This window comes from Mustela lutreola, chromosome 6 (genome assembly GCF_030435805.1).
Source record: "Mustela lutreola isolate mMusLut2 chromosome 6, mMusLut2.pri, whole genome shotgun sequence".
NCBI classification, from domain to species: Eukaryota; Metazoa; Chordata; class Mammalia; order Carnivora; family Mustelidae; genus Mustela; species Mustela lutreola.
The window spans coordinates 111,647,996-111,671,191 of NC_081295.1; the positions used below are offsets into that span (position 1 = coordinate 111,647,996).

At 37.1% G+C, this 23,196-nt stretch overlaps 1 protein-coding gene across 4 annotated transcripts in view; it reads left to right on the forward strand.

Moving 5' to 3' along the window:
• ADGRB3 (adhesion G protein-coupled receptor B3) overlaps window positions 1-23,196 on the forward strand; it is a 723,296-nt gene that overhangs the window by 304,332 nt on the left and 395,768 nt on the right. For all 4 annotated transcript variants that reach the window (XM_059178365.1, XM_059178363.1, XM_059178364.1 and 1 more), the window contains 3 exons: window positions 123-287; window positions 18,250-18,351; window positions 18,727-18,833. In XM_059178365.1, the coding sequence (XP_059034348.1) occupies window positions 123-287; window positions 18,250-18,351; window positions 18,727-18,833 (374 nt within the window). The remainder of the gene's footprint in view (window positions 1-122; window positions 288-18,249; window positions 18,352-18,726; window positions 18,834-23,196) is intronic.

The following is a 23,196-nucleotide window of genomic DNA, read 5'->3' on the forward strand; positions in this document are numbered from 1 at the left end:
TAGGGTTTATTCATAGTGGTAGATTAATAAACGTTGAACAAACAGTAACGGTCCTCAGATTTTAAAATTCTCCAAACAGTTGCAGTAGGCTACTGCCATTCACCACGACACATTTCTTTCAGCCAATGGTCAGTGGAATCAGTGGGGTCATTGGAGCGGATGTTCCAAGTCCTGTGATGGAGGCTGGGAAAGGCGAATGAGGACTTGTCAGGGTGCAGCAGTCACAGGGCAGCAGTGTGAAGGCGCCGGAGAAGAAGTGAGAAGATGCAGTGAGCAACGATGTCCTGGTAAGAACGAACTGACATGATCTCCAGGGAAGCGTTTTGTTACTGGAAAAAACAACAAAAAAAAAAGGTTTAAAATTCCCATCATTAAGGGCAGTACTTCATCCCTTGGAGGACCACTAACGATGAGTAGCAATTTACTTTCTCCATAATATTTGGGGTTTCCTCTGTGTATGTGTCCTAGACTATTTCTTCCATGGGTTTTTAAGTTATTTGCTGCAAAATCCCATTGAAAAATGTAATAATACAAAAGAAGCCACACTGAACAGTAACATGGCTAGATAGGATTGAAATTGGTTTGGGGTACTATTTTTTTCACTACGTTCATGAAATATTTGTTTACTGAGAACACAAAACCAGTCGCCTTCTATAATTTATAGTAGAAATAGAAAGACCTAAGTGTTAGCTAAGTGAGAAAATAAAGAGATGATGTTGGAATTCAGAACCTTTTAAATTCTGCTGTTAATTTGTCTCCATGTAGGACTTAGGACATGCCCATTTCCTTGCCCTTGTGCCATTTTCTCCTATGAGGAACACATTTTGAAATGAAAACATGAGGTCTCAATTAGTAGAGAAAGAATGGAAATGCTGTTACAATAAAGGATCTTACATATAAACACAGAAAAAAAAGAAAAGTCAAAAATTGCCCAGATTATTGATCATATATTTTTAAGAAATCATTTATGACAAAGATTCCTTCCAAATTATGCATACATTTCGTAAAATAGTATTGACACACTGAAGACTCAATAAATAAATTAAAGTTAGGATTTTAGAATGATATCATAGGCAAAGTTGCTATAAACATGCTAGAAAAATGATAAGATGAAATTTCTAAGTGTCACAGCTGTGTATAAAGGAATGCAGAACTTACAGAATTCGAAGACCCTATTACAGTCCTTTTGCTGCTACTAATGCTTTGTGGGCAAGCTAGCTTATCTCTCTGTTTCCGGTTCCGGAAGGTATGGAGAGAAGAGCTGTTGAGTTTCCTTTTCGGTTCAAAAAGCAATAGATTTCTGCTCTACCAAACATGACTACATCAATTTAGAAAACAACAACAACAAAACAACACTAACAATGGGGCGCCTGGGTGGCTCAGTGGGTTAAAGCCTCTGCCTTCCGCTCAGGTCATGGTCCCAGGGTCCTGGGATGAGCCTAGCAGCAGGCTCTCTGCTCAGCGGGGAGCCTGCTTCCTCCTCTCTCTCTGCCTGCCTCTCTGCCTACTTGTGATCTCTGTCTGTCAAATAAATAAATAAATATCTTAAAAAAAAAAAAAAAACCACTAACAACAAAATAAGGCATTCTGAGAGAGAACCCTGAGTCAAAACTTTGTATTTCTCCATAGTCTGAATTCTAGACTTCTTACAGTCCAACACTAATGTCAGTAGAAACTGGACTAAGAGTAACAATATGTCAGTAGGATTTTTTTTAGAGCTTAGAAAAGATCTAGAATTAGCTTTGTCAATTCTTAAGGCCACATCATTCAGAATGATATGTGTGAAGGAACCAGCAAGTAGGATTTTGTTGAGGAGACCTACACAACATAAGTACTGTGAAATTCCTCATGAGGTGCATAAGCCTTAAGAATCATTTAAATAAGAACACGTATATAACCAGAAAGAAATTTTACTAGGGCAGTAGTCATAACTAAATAAGACCCTTTTAATATTTGAAGCTACGTAAACTAGTGTGAACATACCAAGGTTCGTAACTGGTCTTTTAAAAATGTCTTTCATCTGCATATATAGAGTTAAAATGGTGTTGCTGCAATCAAATTTACAAAGATTGCCACCTGCTGTTTAGAAAACATTTTACATTTTTATTTATTAAAAGGATGTTACACCTTATACCCTAGTTTTGTTTGCTGGCTTTCATGATTTAAGGCAGTGTGAAAAATCATCATATAAACCCATATATTTTTATATATATGATATTATATATTGATGATATATTTTGTGGTATATATATATATATATATATATATATATATATATAAAATATTTGGTATTAACCTTAACATTTTCATTTTACTGTTTTCAGTAATATGATTTGAAATCCCCTGAAATCACCAAGTATATAAATAACATTTTCTAATTAAAATGAATTACTGAATCAGCTAAATAATTCTTAAATGAGTGCTTATACAGGGGTAAAATGAGTTACTATATTACCAAGGTAATGTCCTAAACTGAATCAGCATTTTCCATTAAAAATTATACGTGACTATTAATTTCAAATGTGCCTCTGCCTCTGTATAGAGTGTTTTTACCAAGATAAAGAAAGATTTCCTTTCTATTTATTCTTTATCTTTTCTGTGTGCAGTCATCTCATTCCCACATTATTTTGTCAAGAGGGTGGAATTTATAAATAACTCAGTTTTCCATAGTGGATTTGATTTATATATTGGCATTTCAACCTCTTACACAATTGCTTCTCTGTGGTCAATATATATTATTTTTGTGTCCAGCATACTGGACTCTGAGAGTAATGACATGTCAATAAGGTTTACAGCTTAAAAAAGATCTAAAATTAATTTTGTTAATTCATTAGGCCATGTGAATTCAAAATGATAAGAAGCAATCCTAATTTCCATCTTTACATTGCTCCAAATTTACATTTTGACAATGTAAGTTGAGAAAACTTTGAAATTTTCTCAACAGTTACTAAGGCATTTTTCTATTTTTGTCACTGACAAAACCTCAAAAAATGTTTCTTTTAAGACAATGTATTTTTTTCCTAATATTATTTTTCAAACTGTTTATCCTTAATTTTTCTTCAGATTGTTGGAAACTACTAGTATTTATTTCTATGCTTCACTTAATTTGGATGCAAAACAAATTAATCAAGTTTGCCAAGAGACCCTGTGTTGTCAGGAAGGAGAAGTATAATATACACACATCTTTGTCTGGATAATTAATGAAAATAATGATTAATCATCTGGATTTAATCAAAAGCTGTTACGATGTCTACTGAAAGTGGAAAATGAAAAATATTTTCCCAAAGAGAATAAGATTTTTTTTTTAATTTTTTATTTTTTATAAACATATATTTTTTATAAACATATATTTTTATCCCCAGGTCTGTGAATCACCAGGTTTACACACTTCACAGATTTTTTTTATTGGAAAATAGATAGAGTAAATATATGAAGAAGAGCATCATTACCAAAAGTATGATGTTATTTTTGTCTTCATAAGAAAAGAGAATTAGAGGGATGAAAAAACTATAGATATATATTTTAAATACTGTTAGTTGAGGAATAGAGTAGCTATGGGGAGGCAATTAAGTTGCCTAACTTCTAAATTGGTCAAATTCACCAAATAATGATTTCATTGATCTCCATCTCATCATACATCCCCAGACTTTTAGGGTTAAAATAGTAGGAAGGTAATAGTTTCTCTGATTTTGTGTTGCTACAATGTGAAAACATACTATTTTTAGGCTCTGTGTCGTCCCCCCCCCCATATTTCCCTGGTTAATATCCTTCAGAAGACAGATGTTGCTGATAAATTAAGCCTGTGTAAACTTGTAGGCTTCCTGGGAACCTCCTTCCTCTGTTCCCAGGGGAGGAGCTGGATATTCCTGGAGCTCCAGTTCTTGGATCTATTATTTTTTGGTCATTAAGAGTAATGCTAGTTGGGTCATACCATTCACAGGTAGAAGTTAAACTTAATTTATACATAAAATGTCCTTTTGGAGTTACACTTGCTTTATCTGCAAATGGTGAGTAAGGCCTACAGGAAGAATGTGCTGAGAAAAACTTGGGAAATAAGAGCCATATCATGAATGTACCCAGTAATAGCAACTTACACCAGAAACGTAGCAATGATTGTGATATTTAAATCATAAGTATTCATTCGTACCAAAGGCAGTCAGCAGTAATGTTTGTAATCCCAAACTTGTCTTGAACATTGTACTGCATTCATATTTGAATTTGTGCTCTGTAATAAGGTGACTATAAACTCCTCTCCTACCCCCGCTGCCACCTATTTAAGAGAAAATGCCATTCTGGGATTGATATTTCTTATCTCTATAAGATTGTTGTCCAATGGGATATGCTTTCTTTGGAGACCAAGGAAGATTTTATTTGGTTTCTGAGTGATTTTGTTTTATTTAGCTTTGGTAGGAAGAATCACAAAGCTTTCTTATTTTGAGATCTTGTACTCATTGTCCAGACACGTGCTTTCAAATTTTAGCAGACCTAAAAATCACCCAGAGAGCTTGTTAAAACAGTTTGGTTAAAACCAAACCCCCATAGGTTCTGATTCAGTAGGTCCAGTATGGGCCTTCAAATTTGCATTTCTAACAAACACTTAGGTGTTGTTGATGATACTGCAGATCACCCTTTGGGTTGTTGCACTGGCCTATAGTAAAAATAAGTAAGTTAGTAAATAAATAAATAGGCAAATGAATAAAAGCTAGGTGATAAAATTAACAGAAGAGTGGAAACCTGACTTCTGCCTCACCTACAGTGGTCAAAATTGAGATATCTCCTGAACAAGATTGCAGAATTTTATTTTGTTTATACCACTTCATAAATACTGAAGGATTGTTCCTGTGATCAATTAATACAGACAAACCATGTCAAGTCTCCCTAGCCAACTCATTGTTCAGCCAAAATAAGATCTCTTTATACTTGCCACTTAAAAAAAAATACGACTGTTAACTAGTCGTTGTGGACAAAATGAGATGATTGACTCATTTTCGGATTTTCAGTTCTTCAATTCTGTTGTTCCTGTTCCATGGAGAGCAGAGGAAGCAACTTGAGTATCACTGGACCACGTTTGCTATAAAGTAATGTGCTGCCAGGACAGAGCCCTTCTGTGGTCCTGCCATCCCATCCCCAGCCACTCTCTCCCTCCTCAGGAGGACATTTTCACTGCCTCTTAATCTCCAAGGTTGTTTGCTACTTTCTACTTACCCAGGTATATAGTATTCGGAGTTGGGGGGGACAAGTGTCAGAGAGCAGGATGAGGTCCTAGCTCACACAGACTTATTCTTCCCTCAGTTCCCATTTGGAGGAGTGGTGAATTAATCACCATCGCTACATCTGTCTTTGATAGAGACAAGTTTAACAAGTTAATTAGTCAGTCTTCTAAATTGTATGGACCACTGTATTTTTAAGCCAAACATAATCCTTATTAGAAACCCAAATATGGGGGCGCCTGGGGGGCTCAGTGGGCTAAAGCCTCTGCCTCCGGCTCGGGTCATGATCCCAGGGTCCTGGGATCGAGCCCCACATCGGGCTCTCTGCTCAGTGGGGAGCCTGCTTCTTCCTCCCTCTCTGCCTGCTTCTTTGCCTATTTGTGATCTCTCTCTCTGTCAAATAAATAAATAAAATCTTAAAAAAAAAAATAAGAAACCCAAATATGTGAGTGTAAAATTTACATTTCTAAAGAGAAAAAAAAGTACACTACTCTGTATTGAAATACTCATATACAAATCACATACATTTTTCATTCCAAATCACAAGGGTAATCACTAATAGTGGTTTTAAAAAGCCCCGACTCTGTTAGGATTTTTATTTTTCTATCAGATGTCCTATGCTTATCCTGTAATTATATTCTTACTTGTTCAGTTTCTAAAGGTTTAGGCAAATGTTTTCACTAGAGATTTTGGGACATTGCAAACATTGTTGCACCCAAGCGTTCACGCCCGTCACTCACCTAAAACCAACCTCCGAGTTCTTTGTTGACAGCAGGTGGCACTAGGTATTTGTTCTTGCCAGGTCACCTCAGATACATTCTAAAAAGTAGGGAAATAAATCAGAACTTGAAGATACCCCATAGGCAAGAGAGATCACCTATTGCTTAATAAATATCTAAGAAAGCATCTGATCCTCCTGAAAAACATGGGTTTTATTACCTACTCCAGTCCACAGTTCTGCAACAAATCAGCTAAATTTTATAGGCAGAATTAAGGAAGACCTACTGGGGTCTAAAATAATCAATGTGTATACGAGAAAGTATCACATGTTCATTATTCAAACCTGTTACTATGGAGTTAATAATTGTCATAATTTGTCTTATCGGGTTGCTCGTCAGATAAGACTTTGGGAAAACTTTCACAGCTTCTGTCATGGCAGAAACCTAAAAAAGCAATTTATTGTAATCTTCTATTACCCTACCTGGTCCAATTTAGAAATATTTGGCAACATGCTGATCATTCTCAAATTGAAAGAGAAAAATTAAGCAGCACTTTTTACTATTTTTTTATTTCTTCATTTCATCTGACATTGTTTTAAAATAAAAATAAATGTGTGTTCGGAACCACTTAATACAATTAAAATTAAGGCAATTAGTAAAACTGCTTTTTAGGTTTAAAGTTTACCAAGACACTATTATTATTTTTATTATATATATTATATATAATATATATAATTATTATTAGTCCTTGACATTTCTCATCCTCACTTATTTCCCACTCCTTGCATGTTCTGACTTACAAATGACCCTAAGATCCTGCCCCTGGTGTTCTTGGTTGTTCTCTCTCTCTCTCTCTTTCTCCCCCCCCCCCTCTTATTCTTGACTTCAAATCCATTGCTGGGTAATAATTCTACCTACATTATTCATCACTGTTCTGTCCCGTCCCCTCATTTCCCCACCCTGGGGAAGTCCTGGCAAAGTCCTCTCTCTCTCTCCCTCTCTTCAGCTATCACTTGTGAGAAGCACCCACAAATCTGCATCATTAGGTCTCCTCTCCTGCAAACACCTGACAGAGCTTTCCAGCTGGGTTAGCCAGTCATCCTCAGTGTCACCAGAAGAGTTTTTCTGTCTGACCGCCAAATCCGTCTTGTCATCTGAAGTAATTTCTACTTCTTACCTTTCTTAGTGACAGATTCCACCGCCATCAAGTCTTCCTTCAGTGACCCTGCTTTTTTCTTCCCCTGAACACCACCTGCTAGCGGGGAGGGTCAGTGAGACATTAAGAGCCTGGGATGTGGAGTCAAAGTTTGGCTTTGGGTCTCAGTGTCCTCATATACAAACTGGGGATAATAAGATGTGCTCAGGGGATCATTTCATGTATAAAATTATAAAATGCTATAGGTAATTGAAATTACTAAATAATTCTAGTCCAGGTCATCTTTGTCCATTAACCATTTTATTGCAGCATCCACCTTTTCTAATCTCTGCCACACAAGTTTATCTGATTCTTAGTCATGGACTCACTTGCTTAAAAAGAAAAAAAAAATGCTATGACTCCTCATTACTTGCCCAATTCAGTGCATATTGGAATCCTTGGGATTCTAGTATCCCCGTCTATCAGTTGATTATCTTTCAAGGGTCATCACCCTCTACTCATTTATAAAACATGTACAGAACATAACGGATCCCATCCCTGATTCCTGGATATGAAAGCACACATTCTGTCCCTACTCTGCTGCTTGCACTTATTCACCTGGGCTCCCATCCAGTCCTGGTCCTGTCTCCACCTTCACCCGCTAACATGGGAGCATCTTGGGAGCTTAACCCATTAAAAGCTGTCTCCTCCTTTAATCGTTCTTATTTCTCCCACAATTGCATGAGTGCTTTCTTCTTTGAACCTCTATAGACTTGCTTTGTGCTTCCCTTATTAGGTATTGTTATTACATTTTACTGTTACCTATTATTATATCTCTTAGCTAGAATTCCAGCTCATTACAGATGAGTTATCTACTTTCAGACTCCTAAATCCCTTTCTCTGCATTGAGCCTAGTTGAATGTAGACCACTAGACACATGCTCTTTTGAAAATTTTTATTCTATATCATAAACATTGTAATGGGACCATTTGTATGAGGTACAATATACAATACAAAATACAACAATTTGTGTAAAAGCTTGTGAATGAAAACTTCAAAATGACTATGATAGTAATTCCTTACCTTTTATAATCATTTTATTCTCTCAAAATGCTGTTAGTTTACCTAGGTAGAATTTGAATAGACATTTTTAACACACATACTATTTTTGTTTTGTAGTTACAATTTGTGGCAGGAGCTTTCCTTCTTTAGAAATAAATCATTGCAATGTTGGAGGTAAGAAAAATAAGTATTTTCATATCAAGTTCCTCGATTTCCCCAAATCTCAGCCCTGCATATACCTTTAGATCAGAGCTCCTCAAGGCTGTCTCCTAGCCACCTGTCAGGCTAGGACTGGTCCCAGGTATAAACAAATAGAGATTCTGAAGGCCTCAGGGCAGCTGGCAAGACAGGAGGATGTGGCCGGCAGCCTCCAGCCTACAGTAGTCTTGCCCGTTACCCTAGTGTGCCTCCAAATGTTATCATTTTCTACATGTGCCATGACCTGGAAAAGGTGATGAAGCACGGTTATCCTCAACAGTTCCTAAGATAATATAGAAAGGCAAATAAATGCAATGCTCTAGCAGCATACCCAATATAAAACTTGTCTTAATTGAGGTTAGTAAATAGCCACTTAGAACTATTCCTCACAATTAAAGTTAGCTATAATAATTATTATTATTATTAATCTTTTTAACAGGTTGGAATTAGAGTGACCTTGTCTGCTAAATTGAAGTACAGGATTAAAACTAAGTTATCAGATTTTTTTCTAGGGTATATATGTATAAACACCATCCAGTCCTCAAACAGGCAATGCAACACACATTGTCTGCTAATGAATTTAAAATTTGTGGTTTGCTACCTCCAAGACTTAAAGATAAACTTTTGCAAGATATATAAATACCTTGTTTACCACAACAACAAATGCTTGGTGATACTGTAAGATTCTCAGAGAATGGATCGAGAGTCTTGTTTGATTGACACAGGTCTACGGACCACCTCCTCGAGCAGTGATTTTTCTAATTCCTTGGTTTCCTCGTGTTTAAAAGAGAATACAATTGTATCTACTTCATTCTTATTATGAGAATAAGATGAATTTAAAAATGTAATGCACTAGGAAGAGTGCCTAAGTCACAGTGATACATGATGCGTACATATTGCTGTTACAATTTTACATTGTTTCAACTTGGCACTGATAAAAACCATTTCTATGTGAGGAATGCTATTACAAAACATGTTCCATAAGCACCCCTCTTTTCCCCTCAGACCTTAGCAGCACCGTGAATTCTTCCCATGGGTGTGTTCCCCTGCTGAAATTAGAGCTGTAAACTATGTGAGCACAGAGACCAGATCTATCTCATTCACCTCTGCATCCCCCAGCACAAGGAATTCTCCCAACATAAGAATTAATAAATTGCCAACAAGTGAAATTTGAAATTGGGGTCATGCGTAGTGTATGGGGTTTTCCTCCCTCCTCTCCTCTACTTCCTTCCTTCCTTCCTTCCTTCTTTTTTTTTTTTCCTGCATGCCAACTCTACAGTGTAGAATCAATTTCTCTTTAATGCTGAAATTCTAGCATAAGGGTGAAAACTAATTTTCCACATCAAATTGAGTTAAGCCCTGTATAATTTTTGCTATTTTTAAGAGACAGAAAATTAGTTTGAATAGACAGATTAACAGCTAATCACTAGGTAATTGTTACCTTGTTTTAAGACAGCATGCTAACTACGTACTTGTGACTTCAAGTACAGTTGTATCTTACAAATGGGTTTTTATATCTTTGCACTAGCGATAGCAAACAGTGGGATCTTTCAGCTGATGAACAGAGTTGCTATTGGCACAAAAAACAAGAGTCCTTCATATTGCCCTACAATAATATGTTTTTATTTTGAGCATACAGAGTGATGTGAGCTAATTGTGTATTTTCTAATTTATAAAATATACATTGAACCGGGAAAAAAACCAAAAAACAAAAACTTAACCCAAGTCTCTCTCTTTAACTTATCTTTTTGTCTTGAGCTTTAGTTCCATACACCAACTACCTTTTTGATAATACCAAGAGGGGCTCAGATACTTCAAATTCAAAAACTATTTTCAGCATCTATCCTCCTAACCAATATCTTCCTCAACTGCTCTAACTGAAGCTGTGGCACAGCAGTCACTCTTCCTGGGCATCTGACCTTCATCTTTTATTTCTCTTTCTTCCTCACCTCCTGCATCCATCCATGGAGCTGAGCCCATTCTCTGTCCTAGATAGATTTTTGAACCACTTGCTTCCCTCCCCCTTGGCACTTCCCGTCATGTCATGCCCTTTCCCTAATTACCCCATTAAGATTGTCACAGTCCCCGCCTTCAGTCTCACTTTCCTTCAATCCATTCCCCAAACTGTATGTATAGCATCCAACACATTATAATAAACTTCCCCTGCCCTTAAATTCAAACTCCTAGTTTCTTACCATCGTCACCCCTGCCCCTCCAGTAATACCCACCTCTACTCATCCCCAACTTTGTACCATTTGTAGCCATTCTGACTGATTCCCAATTTCTCAGATATACCAGGTTCTCCTTGCTGCCTGTGGTTCCCAAGGCACACTTTCCCCTTCCTCACTGGCCAACTCCTAATTATCCTTGGACATCCCTTCTGGAAATCTGCCGCTGCTATACTCTCCCCCAAAGTACTCCTAGAGCAACCAGGACTTCTCAGATCATGGTGGGCATCCCAGTGTATTACAGTGTCTCCTCTTATCGTCTCCCTCACCATCTTGGTAGCTAAGAGACCCTGATTATTTTTGTTCATTTTCTTTATGTGCTATATTTTACAAGGTATAGGGACATTATGAGTGCTCAATAAATATCTGGAGAATGAATGAATTCTGTAAGATGCACTGAGAAGAGAAGAAAGTTTCCTACTACTGGGGACTTCATAAACCTGATGTGGAAGAAAATAAATTCTGATTTAATATCTAGGCTGTTTTTCTTTTGGTATGAGCATAAATACACCTGTTTTCTGAACTAAACTCTTCAAAGATATAATCTTCAATGAGTGCCAAATGACCTTTGTTGAATTATTTAAAGCAGATGGGATTTGACATTACTACTAAAACACTGAAAATCCTACAGATTTGCAAATCTGAGTATATGATTCCCTTATCATCTTCCTTTCTTATTATTTGTGTACTGTGTTTCCATCTATAAGAAGCACAATGAATCCAAAGCGCTATGAATTGATGGTGGAGGAATACAAATTTCTTGACCTCTTTAAGTTTGAAAAATTACTGTGATATTGTTTGTTTTGTTTTTGGTCTGGTTGAGGTAGGCCATACTGATTTTCATTAGGGAAATAGAAATTAATAATTGATCGCTGTGGTTGGATATATACAGATCACACTGGATAATTCTGGACAGGGTTCCATGGACTCTTATCAAGTCAAACACAGCCCTACAAAACTCAACCTTTGTCAATACCTTGTACCTTGGAAACCCATTTTTGTTAATTTTTAAGTAAACTATAGTAATTTAACCTATAGTAGGTTAACCTCCCTCTCTTACTTTTCCTAACTGAATATTGTTAACTTACTGCTCACTTAAACACATACATGCACACACTTAAACACTGTCCTCAGTACTTTGCAGAATCATCCTCATTTTCTGTCATCTTCAGTACTGAGGTAATGGAAAAATATATCTTTTTAAAATATATATATATATTTTTTATTTATTTGAGAGTGAGAGCGCGAGCACAAGCAGAGGGTAGGAGCAGAGGAGGAGGGAGGTGCCGGCTCCACGCTGAACAGGGAGCCCTATGCAGAGCTGGATCCCAGTACCTCAAGGTCATGATCTCAGTGGAAGGGGGATGCTTAACTGATTAAGCCACCCAGGTGCCCCCAAAATAGAACTTTTAAAAGTATTTGGTAATTTTTGGCTTAAAAGATATGAGTATATCTATAGGCATCCACCTATCATTTGCTAGACTCCTAAGTACAAAGTGCTCTAGGAGTGAAACAAAACAGAAGAATTATTGTCTTCATGATGCTCACATCCTAGTAGGAGAAGGCAATCAATAAACTAATAATAAAGTTAATAATAATAATAGTACTGCAAAATAAGAAGGCTAGGAAAAAAGACACAGAAGTTACAAGTACAGCAATCGTTTTGGAGAAGACTAAAACAGAGGAAGGTGTAGGAGTGTTTGAGAGAAGTCAGGAAATCCCTGAAAAGGCAAGATTTCAGCAAAGATGAAAGGCGGTGAAGCCAAAAACCATGCAGACATTTGGGCAAGAGAGGGAGGGCTATCCTAAAAAGAAAGAGCAAGTGCATGGGCTGGGCTCTGAGGTGGAAGCCCCCCTGGAAGATTGGAGAACCACCAAAGGGGTCAGTGTGGGAGTGGGGGACGGCAGAATGTGGAAAGAGTGGAGGCTGGGTAAGGCTGAAAGGCCTTGTAACTGAGGCTGGTTTTATCACTAAACGTCGTACTTACTGAAAAAGAAGAAATTTTATTTTTCTTCAAGTATTGTACCTTAAAAAAAAAAAAAAGCCTTGACCCATATTCCCTAGCTGACAGTTACTACTTCTGCCCACCTTAATTTTGAACCTCATCAGTTTCAGCTGCGACCCGAGAGAACATTTCACCCTATTGGCCCATCGTGCCATCTAGTGGTTAATGCTTGCAATTACTAGAGTTTCTGACCACAACCGACGGTGGGGGAAGGGCGCAGTTTTAAAAAGGCGAATTTTTGGCAGAATTACAATAGGTGTGAAAAGCTTTCTGAAACCACAGAGGGGAATAAGGAAGTCTAGGGTGCAAATTGCTTCTTCATTGCTTTGTGTCAAGATTAAATCAGAAACAAAATTGAACGCTCTGGCAACCCGTTTTATGAAATGTATTTCAAATTTCATCAGTGGAACTAAGTTTAAAAACACTGAAAAACAGAAAAAAAAACAAGTGAAAGGGATTAAAAATGAAGAGTTAATGAGGGAGATTTTGAACAGAAGTTGGATGTGTAAAATGAACCCAAAGAAAGATAATTAGGTGTAACGGTACTAATAGGTTAATTGCTGGTGTATCTTCATTAAAAATGGACTAGTTGTTTTACACGGAATTCAATTATGTAATAAAATGTGCATGATGTAGTTTGTGCGTTTAACATTTATTATGATTTTCCTATTCTAAAGTAGTTTTGGTTGACATTTACAGAAACACAGGCGAATGTGACCTCGTGTGGAATATTTGGAGGATGACGATTAATTCTGTGTGGCTGATGCATAGGAGAATAAATAAGAGCCATAACTGGAATGCGAGCTTTGAGCTTGCTAGAAGGGCCTTTATTTATCACAGAGAACAGAGTTATCTTTATCCTGTCAATACTGGAGAAGCATGGAAAGGTTTTAAGCAGCAAGTTATGGGATTAAGCTTCATTTTGGAGATTACTTTGTTAATATGGCATGAAAATTGGATTAAAGGTAGAAGATACTAGAGAGTAAATAGTTCCACTTTATACCCAGTTCTTCAGCTCAGAAGAAAGCAGGCATCATCCTTAACCCCTCAGTCCTTCATTCGCCACGTTATTTAGTCTACTACTTTCTAAATTTATCTTGTTCCCACCGTTTCTTCATCTTTAAACATCCTGCATAAAGCCACCATCATTTCATCACTGAAGCACTATGCTCACCTCTTCGATTGTCTTGCCTTACCTACTGCTTCCAATTGCTGTTACCCACAGAAAGCAAACCGATCTTCTTAAAGTTAAAAATTGAATTATGTTGATCTTTTGTTTAACCCTTCAGTAGCTGTGAAGCCCTGTAGGCACTAATGTTAGCCTGTCTCCCAGCCCATCATTACTCCACACTTCTCTTAAAATTGTTCCCTCCAGCTCCACTGGTCACAGGCCCCAACCTCTTCTCCGCTTCCAGGCCTTTGCAAATACCGTTCGCTCTACCCAGATTGCTTGCTGCCCCTGGTACAGTCAGTCACAATCAAGTGTCGCTTTCCTCCAGGAAGACTTCTGTTCTTCAGTTTAGATTGAAGTAGCATTCTGTACTTCCTATTTGCAGAGGTTATCATAGTTATACTCAAGTAATGGTACATGTAATTGTTTGACCTCTGCCTCCTCCCTTTGACTGAAAGCTCCATGAGACAGAGAGTGCTGCTCTCTTGCACCACTGATTCTCCCTAGAACAGAGCCTGGCATGTGTCAGGTCAATGCCGAATGAACCAATGAGGTTGTTCCCCTCATTCAACTGGAATAGGATGGTTGCTTGGGTAAACAATGAAATTAGAATCATGGTAAGTTTAACGAGAAGAGAACAATCCATAGAAGATGAATCTGATGGTTTCAGTTATGGTCACAAGATTAGAGACACCATTAACAGAGTTAGGGAATACAAGGAGAGGAAACAAGCAGCATTATGGAGAAAATGGTAGGAGTTGAAATGTAGGCAGACTGACTCCGAGATTTCTTTGGAACAGAAAGAACAAGCAGTAAGTGTCACTCAGCATTTGGATATGCCAGTCTAATGTTCAAGAAAGACATCTGAACCAAGGAAAACACCTATGTGTTGCCAATACACAACTGAAAGCAGAGGATGTACATCAGGGCTTGACTGCAACATAGCAAGTAAGAGCTGAGATCAGAAGCCAAACTGATCACATTCTTACTGTGGCTCCAACATTTGCTAACTTTTCCTTCTTCCTACTATTTCCCCTTCACTGTCATTAATCTGGGCACCACCTAGCTGTGTAGCAATGACTGACCTCCCCCCACAACAGTCTTAACTCTGGACTTTGTCTTTTCTTTCTGACACTGTCACCCCTCCTCTCAGGAGACACTTCCCTGGCCTCGTTGGCCATATAGCAGGAGGTTGGATGGGATAACAGGGCTGGAAGCATCTGCTCTTCGTGGGGTGGGGATCAGACAAAATGGGCAAAGTGGTTCCCGCTTTGCTAATCTCTGTGGTCAGTGTGGAAGTGGGTGGTTGCATGTTCTTGGCTGGTGGTAACTGCTGCCTCCCTTAATTTAGTTTTCTGTGTTTCTATTCTTGCGCTATTGGAGGAGGGAGCCCTGTGGAGGGGCTGTCCCCACCTTCGCTTGAGTCAAACCATTTTTCGGTGATTTTTAAAAAATTTTATTATTTTATATTTTTGATTTATGGTGACTCCACCTCTATTCATCAGCACCACTCCCAGGCCAGACTCAGTGGCAAATCCTGGTCTTGGGTCCTAGGAAAGGGCCAGGCTAGCCTGAGCCCCCTGCCCCCTGTGACAGCCTGGACAGATAACACAAGATAATGGTTTAAACATGTGGACATTTTAGAACTGAAAAGGACATTGCAGATGAACTATGCCACTTCCTACCTCTTTACAGATGATGGCACCAAGGCCCTCAAATACGAGGATTATCTGAAGTGATGGAGGTATCAGCAGGACTAGATTCTAGAATCCTGACTCAGTAGCCTTTGCTTTGACTTCCTGCATATCTTCTTGGCTACTTCCAATTATTCAAGATGATTGCCCTCATGCTGAGTTAATAGTCTAGGTTCTCATTAAAATACTTAGGCAGCAATTTAGGGAATCTTTGCTTGGTGATGGTTTAGCAGTCCTTTCAACCTTTACCAAACCCATTTTCATAAAACGTCTCCACCTTACCCCACCAGAGATCTCCTGAAGGCTAAACCTAATGTTCTCATCTTGGCATTACTCACTGGACTATCTCCATAGTGCTTTATACTCTAACTTATCCCTCCTCCTTGAGAATACTTTCTTTGGGGTCCTAGAAAGCTATTCTCTGTCAGGCCTCCATAAGGCACTTGGACCTCTTCCTTGGTCCTATCCTTGGTCCCTGTGTCTTTTGCAGAATCATCTTATGCCCTGCTTTTTCCTTTATTAAATAGTTTCCCTAGATGATTTCAATGTGTTAATAATAGTAGTAACATTGAACCCTTATTAAAAGTCTTATATGCATGGGCTCATTTAATCTTCCCCAATAATCTGGGGCGCCTGGGTGGCTCAGTGGGTTAAGCCGCTGCCTTCGGCTCAGGTCATGATCTCAGAGTCCTGGGATCGAGTCCCACATCGGGCTCTCTGCTCAGCAGGGAGCCTGCTTCCCTTTCTCTCTCTCTGCCTGCCTCTCTACCTACCTGTGATCTCTCTCTGTCAAATAAATAAATAAAATCTTAAAAAAAAAAAAATCTTCCCCAATAATCTTATGAGGTAGAGATTAGTAGTCTCTTTTACCATATGGAAAACAGGCAAGAGAGAGGTCAATAATAATAATTATTGTTATTATTATAATTATTATTATTATTTTCAGATTCTAAACATTTTTTTTATTACAGGAGCCAAGTGTGCCCTTTAGGCCTCTTTAACTCATGCAGGCTGTTGTAGGGGGCAGAACGGCTCAGGCTAGCTTGGCCCTTTCCTAGGACCCAAGACCAGGATTTGCCACTGAGTCTGGCCTGGGAGTGGTGCTGATGAATAGAGGTGGAGTCACCATAAATCAAAAATATAAAATAATAAAATTTTTTAAAAATCACCGAAAAATGGTTTGACTCAAGCGAAGGTGGGGACAGCCCCTCCACAGGGCTCCCTCCTCCAATAGCGCAAGAATAGAAACAGCAGAAAACTAAATTAAGGGAGGCAGCAGTTACCACCAGCCAAGAACATGCAACCACCCACTTCCACACTGACCACAGAGATTAGCAAAGCGGGAGCCACTTTGCCCATTTTGTCTGATCCTCACCCCACGAAAAGCAGATTCTTCCAGTCCTGCTACCCCAGATAAAGAAAATATTGTTTCAAGACTGTAATTTCTGAAATTGTATTCTTCTCCACTAACAGTTATAATGTACCCTAATGAGCTCATAAATTCTGAAATAAAATCAGTATCTGTAGATTATGATTATCGTAGATTAAATAGTATATTCTCAAAGGAAGGAATCTCTCCCTGGGAGTCACACTCATATATATACATATATATGTATATGTGTATGTATATGTAGATACACACATATATATTAGGTACATATATACACACATATATGTCTACACACATATACATACATATATATTAGGTACTTTTGGGGGGGTCTATTTACTTATTAATGGTATTTATATATTGAAATATTGCTTCATTTATTTATTTAACTTTGAACAACTTCTGTGTGTCAGACAAACCATTAGGTGCAAGATACTGAGATGAGAACAACAAGATGTCAGGCAGCTGAGGAACACAAATATATGAGCATATGCGTGGCAGTGCTGTATTAAAAAGTACAAGAGTAGGGGCACCTGGGTGGCTCAGTGGGTTAAAGCCTCTGCCTTCCGCTCGGGTCATGATCCCGGGGTCCTGGGATGGATCCCGGCATCAGGCTCTCTGCTTAGCAGAAAGCCTGTTTCCTCCTCCCTCTCTCTGCCTGCCTCTCTGCCTGCTTGTGATCTCTGTCAAATAAATAAATAAATAAAATCTTATTTTTTAAAAAAAGTACAAGAGTAGGTGTGTCCAGAACAAAGACTGGTATCTTCTTTCTAGGAGCAAGGTGTGAGGTTTAATGCGGAACAGAGGATAGACAGACTTTACAAGTCTTTGGCTTCCTATTAAAATATTTCTGATATACCTCTGTTATTCTTGGGTTCCCTTTAACTTTCTCATCTCAGTAATTAAATTGAGTTTTTGAAAATATGAAGGCCAAAAGATCAAATCAGTTCATTTTCATATGATGTAGTGTGATTGACATCATTGCTCTTGTATGAAGAATAAGAAGTTACATATTCTTGCCTTTTATGTTTATTTCCTCTTAACACTTAGAGCTAATAATTCTAATATGGCTTTCAGTTTATTGGAAATAATTTTATTGCACAATATTTCAAAACTTTATAAATATTGGAAAGATTTTTTTAAATATGCTTGAATGTAATGTTCAATTTATAAGCAAATTCAAATGACTTTTTAAAAAAAAGTCTCCAGAGTAAGCATTTTCCAAAGAAAGAACATTTCTGTGGAGATTTCATAGATAATGAAATGAAACCTGGTGGGTTTTTTGGTTATGAAGACATTGCTAACATCTCAGTAAAGAATATACTTTAAAGAAAATGAAAGAGTTCCACAGATAGATACATTTGAGGACTGTTTATTGCCAATATTTAAAAAAACAAACACTGCTGGCATTCAACTCCCTCTGTTTCAAACTGCAGCACCTTATGAAATATGCCCAGAGGATTATCTGATGTCGATGGTGTGGAAAAGGACCCCCGCGGGTGACTTTGCATTCAACCAGTGCCCACTGAATGCCACAGGTAAAGTATCATGACCCACCGAAACCAAATTAGGATCGCCATCCACAAACAGCATGCTATGTTGGCTTATGAAGTCATCCTTTTGTCCTATATCCATCAATAAATCTGTCCAATAAGCAATCAATAATAAAGCAATTTTAGGAAAGTGCTTCATAGATGGAGCCAATGAAGAGACCTAGAAATTCTTGCAAATGCAATGGTTTCTCAGTGTGATTCACATGCACTATAAAAATAATCAATGTAATATTTTCATATGCAAGTCTTCTAAGGCAGGAAAATGTACAAACCCTTTAGTTCTTTAGCCTGCCTCCCAATTCTGTGATGCCTTCTAGCATCTCCGTTATAAAGCTTCTCTCTGTTCTTTGTGACACACAGGCACCACTAGCAGACGCTGCTCTCTCAGTCTTCATGGAGTGGCCTTCTGGGAACAGCCGAGCTTTGCAAGATGCATATCAAATGAGTACAGACACTTGCAGCATTCAGTAGGTGCAAAGCCAGCTTTAGTACTTGCTCTGTTTATTTTTTCCTAATGATCACTGTGTGAGAATTTAACCTTCTGCTTTATAATCAAATCAGCCAAAATCTCTGAAAAAAATGCCTGAAGGAAAAAGTGATATGACAGAAAGCTAATTTTTATAAGTCAGTGCTAAACTGCTTCATTCCTAGGGTTTGGGTTTTTATGGTTTCTGCTATTTAAATGAAAGAATTCCTTGTCTAATGGGGACAAGTCGTGAGCAAAATTTGTTATTCAGTTTTTATCTATAGGAGTTACATTATGTATCATGATTAGCACAAATCCATGTTGAATAGTATATAAGACTTACTTCAAAATACCATACATTTTAAAATTATATTCTTTTACATTTTATACTTAAGATATGATAAGCTGTGTCACTTAGGTATCAAATCTCTCACTGCATTTTGATGTTAAGATATTGAAAAAATGATAATGTTATTGCACCAGAGAAAATTAATTACTTGGAAAAGATGAAGTGGGCCAAATTAAAAAAAAAAAAAAAGCCCCTCTGTTACCACACATCATTGAATTATTCACAAAATACGATGCATGAATATTCTGAGCACAGATGAATTTCACTTGGTATTTTACAAGTGCAAGCCATTGTCATTATTGGAGACTGTTGTTATCTCATCCTGACAATTGGGAGGAACTCCATCAAGAAATAAACATTGAATAAACATTGTGGAGTTTATAATAATATGATCATGAGCCAGCTGGAAAGTTGAACATTGACAGGGTTGATGTTTAGTTAAAAAAACTTTAACTTTTGTTGTGCTTACGTTTTCTTTTAATTTTTTACTGGCACTCAAAAATACGCATAATTCTTAAAAAATAAAAAAAAACCAAAGAGGATTCTTGCTTGGGGATGGAGATTTAGCTCATACAATAATAATCCATATTGATGAAGCAAATATATTCGATTATCCAAAAAAACAAACAAAAAAAAGTATTAAGGAAATCTGAAAACCAAATGTTAATATGTTTACTTATCAAATCAGTAATAGTAATTGACTAGATGAGTGTTTGACTACTTGGAGCCTTGTTCTTGTTATTAATATATATATATATATATATATATATATATGCACAGATACATACACATATGTGTGTTACACAGAAATACTGACATGTATGTCAGTTTATGCTGGCTACCCACAAATACCTCTGTTTAATAATATATATTTATGTGTATATTGGTAATTGATAATATTTCATTTCACTGAGCCTTATTTCTGTCAAAATTAAAATACATATTTATATATATACAGAATATAATATATAGCTTTGTTTCATAAAAGAAAATATAAGAATATGAAGTTATTTTATTAATAAGTGTAAATACTTAGACCAGTATATTTCAGAATAAAGATTAACCAAAAACTTCCTAATGAATTTAATTTTAATGAGTTTTAGATCCCCCTAATTGTAGACATTCGACTTTGTTTACTTGATCTTAATAATATCCATATTCAATTCCTGTTAATCCAGAGTAATGAATAGGAGTAATTGCATGTATTAAGTAAAACATAAGTCAATCCTTATGAATTTATTAATATGTAATGTCACATTTTTGCAGAAATTTTTTACTTTCTAAATTCAGTGTTTTATATAGTAATATTTAAATGAGTTTGTATTCTGTGAGTGCAGATCATCTGATAATGGACAGAAACAGAAACACACTGTGAAATAGAAGAATTGATCTCTAATTGTGAATTCCATAGAAATCATTCAATCAATAATTTGACAGCCAATATGTATCTGCCTTTTTTGTTTTTTAAAGATTTTATTTATTCATTTGACAGAGGGATATCACAAGTAGGCAGAGAGGCAGGCAGAGAGAGAGAGATAGGGAAAAGCAGGCTTTTTGCTGAGCAGAGAGCTCGATCCCAGGACCCTGAGATCATGACCTGGGCTGAAAGCAGAGGCTTAACCCAGTGAGCCACCCAGACGGCCCTGTATCTGCCTTTTTTTTTTTTTTTTTTTTAAAGATTTTATTTATTTATTCGACAGAGAGAGATCACAAGTAGGCAGAGAGGCAGGCAGAGAGAGAGGGAGGAGGAAGCAGGCTCCCTGCTGAGCACAGAGCCCGATGTGGGACTCGATCCCAGGACCCTGAGATCATGACCTGAGCTGAAGGCAGCGGCTTAACCCACTGAGCCACCCAGGCGCCCTGTATCTGCCTTTTTGACTGGCATACATTAATCAGATGCATGATACTGTAGATAAAAAGCAGTCTTAGTATATTCAGCTCCTACCAAGTACTAGGCACTCACCTGGGCACTTTGATAAACCAGCTTCAGTGCTCACAAGAAGCAAGGTGGGTATCCCTGCATTGGTTTGCATATAGAGAATCTGAAAATCTACAGGGGAACAATCCAGTTTTGTCAGGCAAAGAATGGAAGTTGTGTCCAGGTACAATTGCTACAAAGCTTCATGTATTTTTTTTAAAGATTTTATTTATTTATTCAACAGGTAGAGATCACAAGTAGGCAGAGAGGCAGGCAGAAAGAGAGAGAGGAGGAAGCAGGCTCCCTGCTGAACAGAGAGCCCGATGCGGGGCTCGATCCCAGGACCCTGGGATCATGACCGGAGCTGAAGGCAGAGGCTTTAACCCACTGAGCCACCCAGGCGCCCCCAAAGCTTCATGTATTTTCTAGAGGCCATGCTACCTCCTGAACTTTCGATTAAAAACAATGTGCCCTAGATTCTGGTAGTGAGGGCAGGTTCAAGCTTTGTGTTTTACAGAAAAGTCATATGATCTCAATTCTTAGTTTATTTGAAGTTAATAGCATCATCTTAACATCTCTGGAGATTTTATGGAAGAACAGATGACATACTATATACTGTTGAAATGTTTACAAATTCTAAAGAATTTTGTAACCATGAGGTATTAATACCTACGTGTACAGAAAATACATTTAGTTAAAATATTATCTCAAAAAGAGTAAAATTTTAGAACTCAACATTTTTATTAATGTGAACTGTACATGTGGAAAAATGTAAATAAAGACAGATGAAGTAGATAGGTAGATAGATGAGTGGATAGATAGGTGTATATATAAGATTGATGTCACATGTATTTTCACACACAAATTATGTTTAAACAGACATACAGAAATATACACACGATTGTATATGCTTACATACACACATCTAGTACTTGCCTACGGATCATGTCCCTATTTGGGAAAGTATAGGACCAATCTGTGCCTTAAATAATGGTTACCTAATACTTTGACTTAATCATGTGTATTCTAAGTAAAGTCCATTGGAGATGGAAGTGAACCCAGCTTTCCTTACTCCTGTTGCTTCTCATGCTTTGTCTGAGTAGCAAAGCTAGGTAGTGCTTGTGCTAAAGAACAGTTCTGATACCCACAAGTTCTAAAATTACTTTGCAGACTCTGTATCTTCTTCTTTAGTAGAATTTACTATTTCACAATTTAATTGTTCTATTTTCTTTGAAAGGTTTCATTTTGTGCCCCTCTCTCTAATCATAAAGCTCATTAAATATTAATTGTTACCTACTATGAAATTATAGTCATAAACTAAGTTTGAAATGACATTTCATCATCAGTTAAAACATTAGTTGAGTATGTTCTATGAATTCTCTTAATCATAACCCAATTGAAGTAGACAGAATGGGGTGGTTAATCAGTATAATATATAAAATCATTAATCCATTACACTGAACATTTAGTTTGAATTCTTTGAGGACAGAAACCATGTTGTTTTTTTTTTCTTTTAATCTTTATTTATCTAGTGACTAACACAGTGCTAAGCATATACTAAATATTCCATAGATGCTTTTAAAGAATGACTCTGCCACTTTTCTAATCAGTAGAAGCACCCTGGCAGCTGGAGGGTTCTCAGGTGATACACCAGACTTAATGTTCATGAATTTTAACCACGTGAAATTAGTAAGTATTATCCCTCATGTGCAATTTTCCTAGCCCAAAAATATCTAGAAATGTGGAGTGATTGATGACATTATTTTATGAAATTATTTGGCCATTGCAGAGGAATTTCAATAAGGTAATAATCATGAAGTTGTTTGAAACTTTATAAGGTACAAAATTTAACATGATCCAACTATTATTCAAAAAAGACAAGTCACAAATGAATGCACACAATTTTAGAACATTGAGGGAAGAAGAATAAAGTGTAGTAGGATTCTTGAAATTTTCATATTTTCTCATATGTTAATATTTCCTTTAATTTCTGGGATATTTTCTGAATCTTAGACCAAATAAAGTACAAATAATTTTAAAGCCTATTGAGAAACAGGCACAGGAGTCAGACGAATTTTCTTGTTACTCATAAAGTTC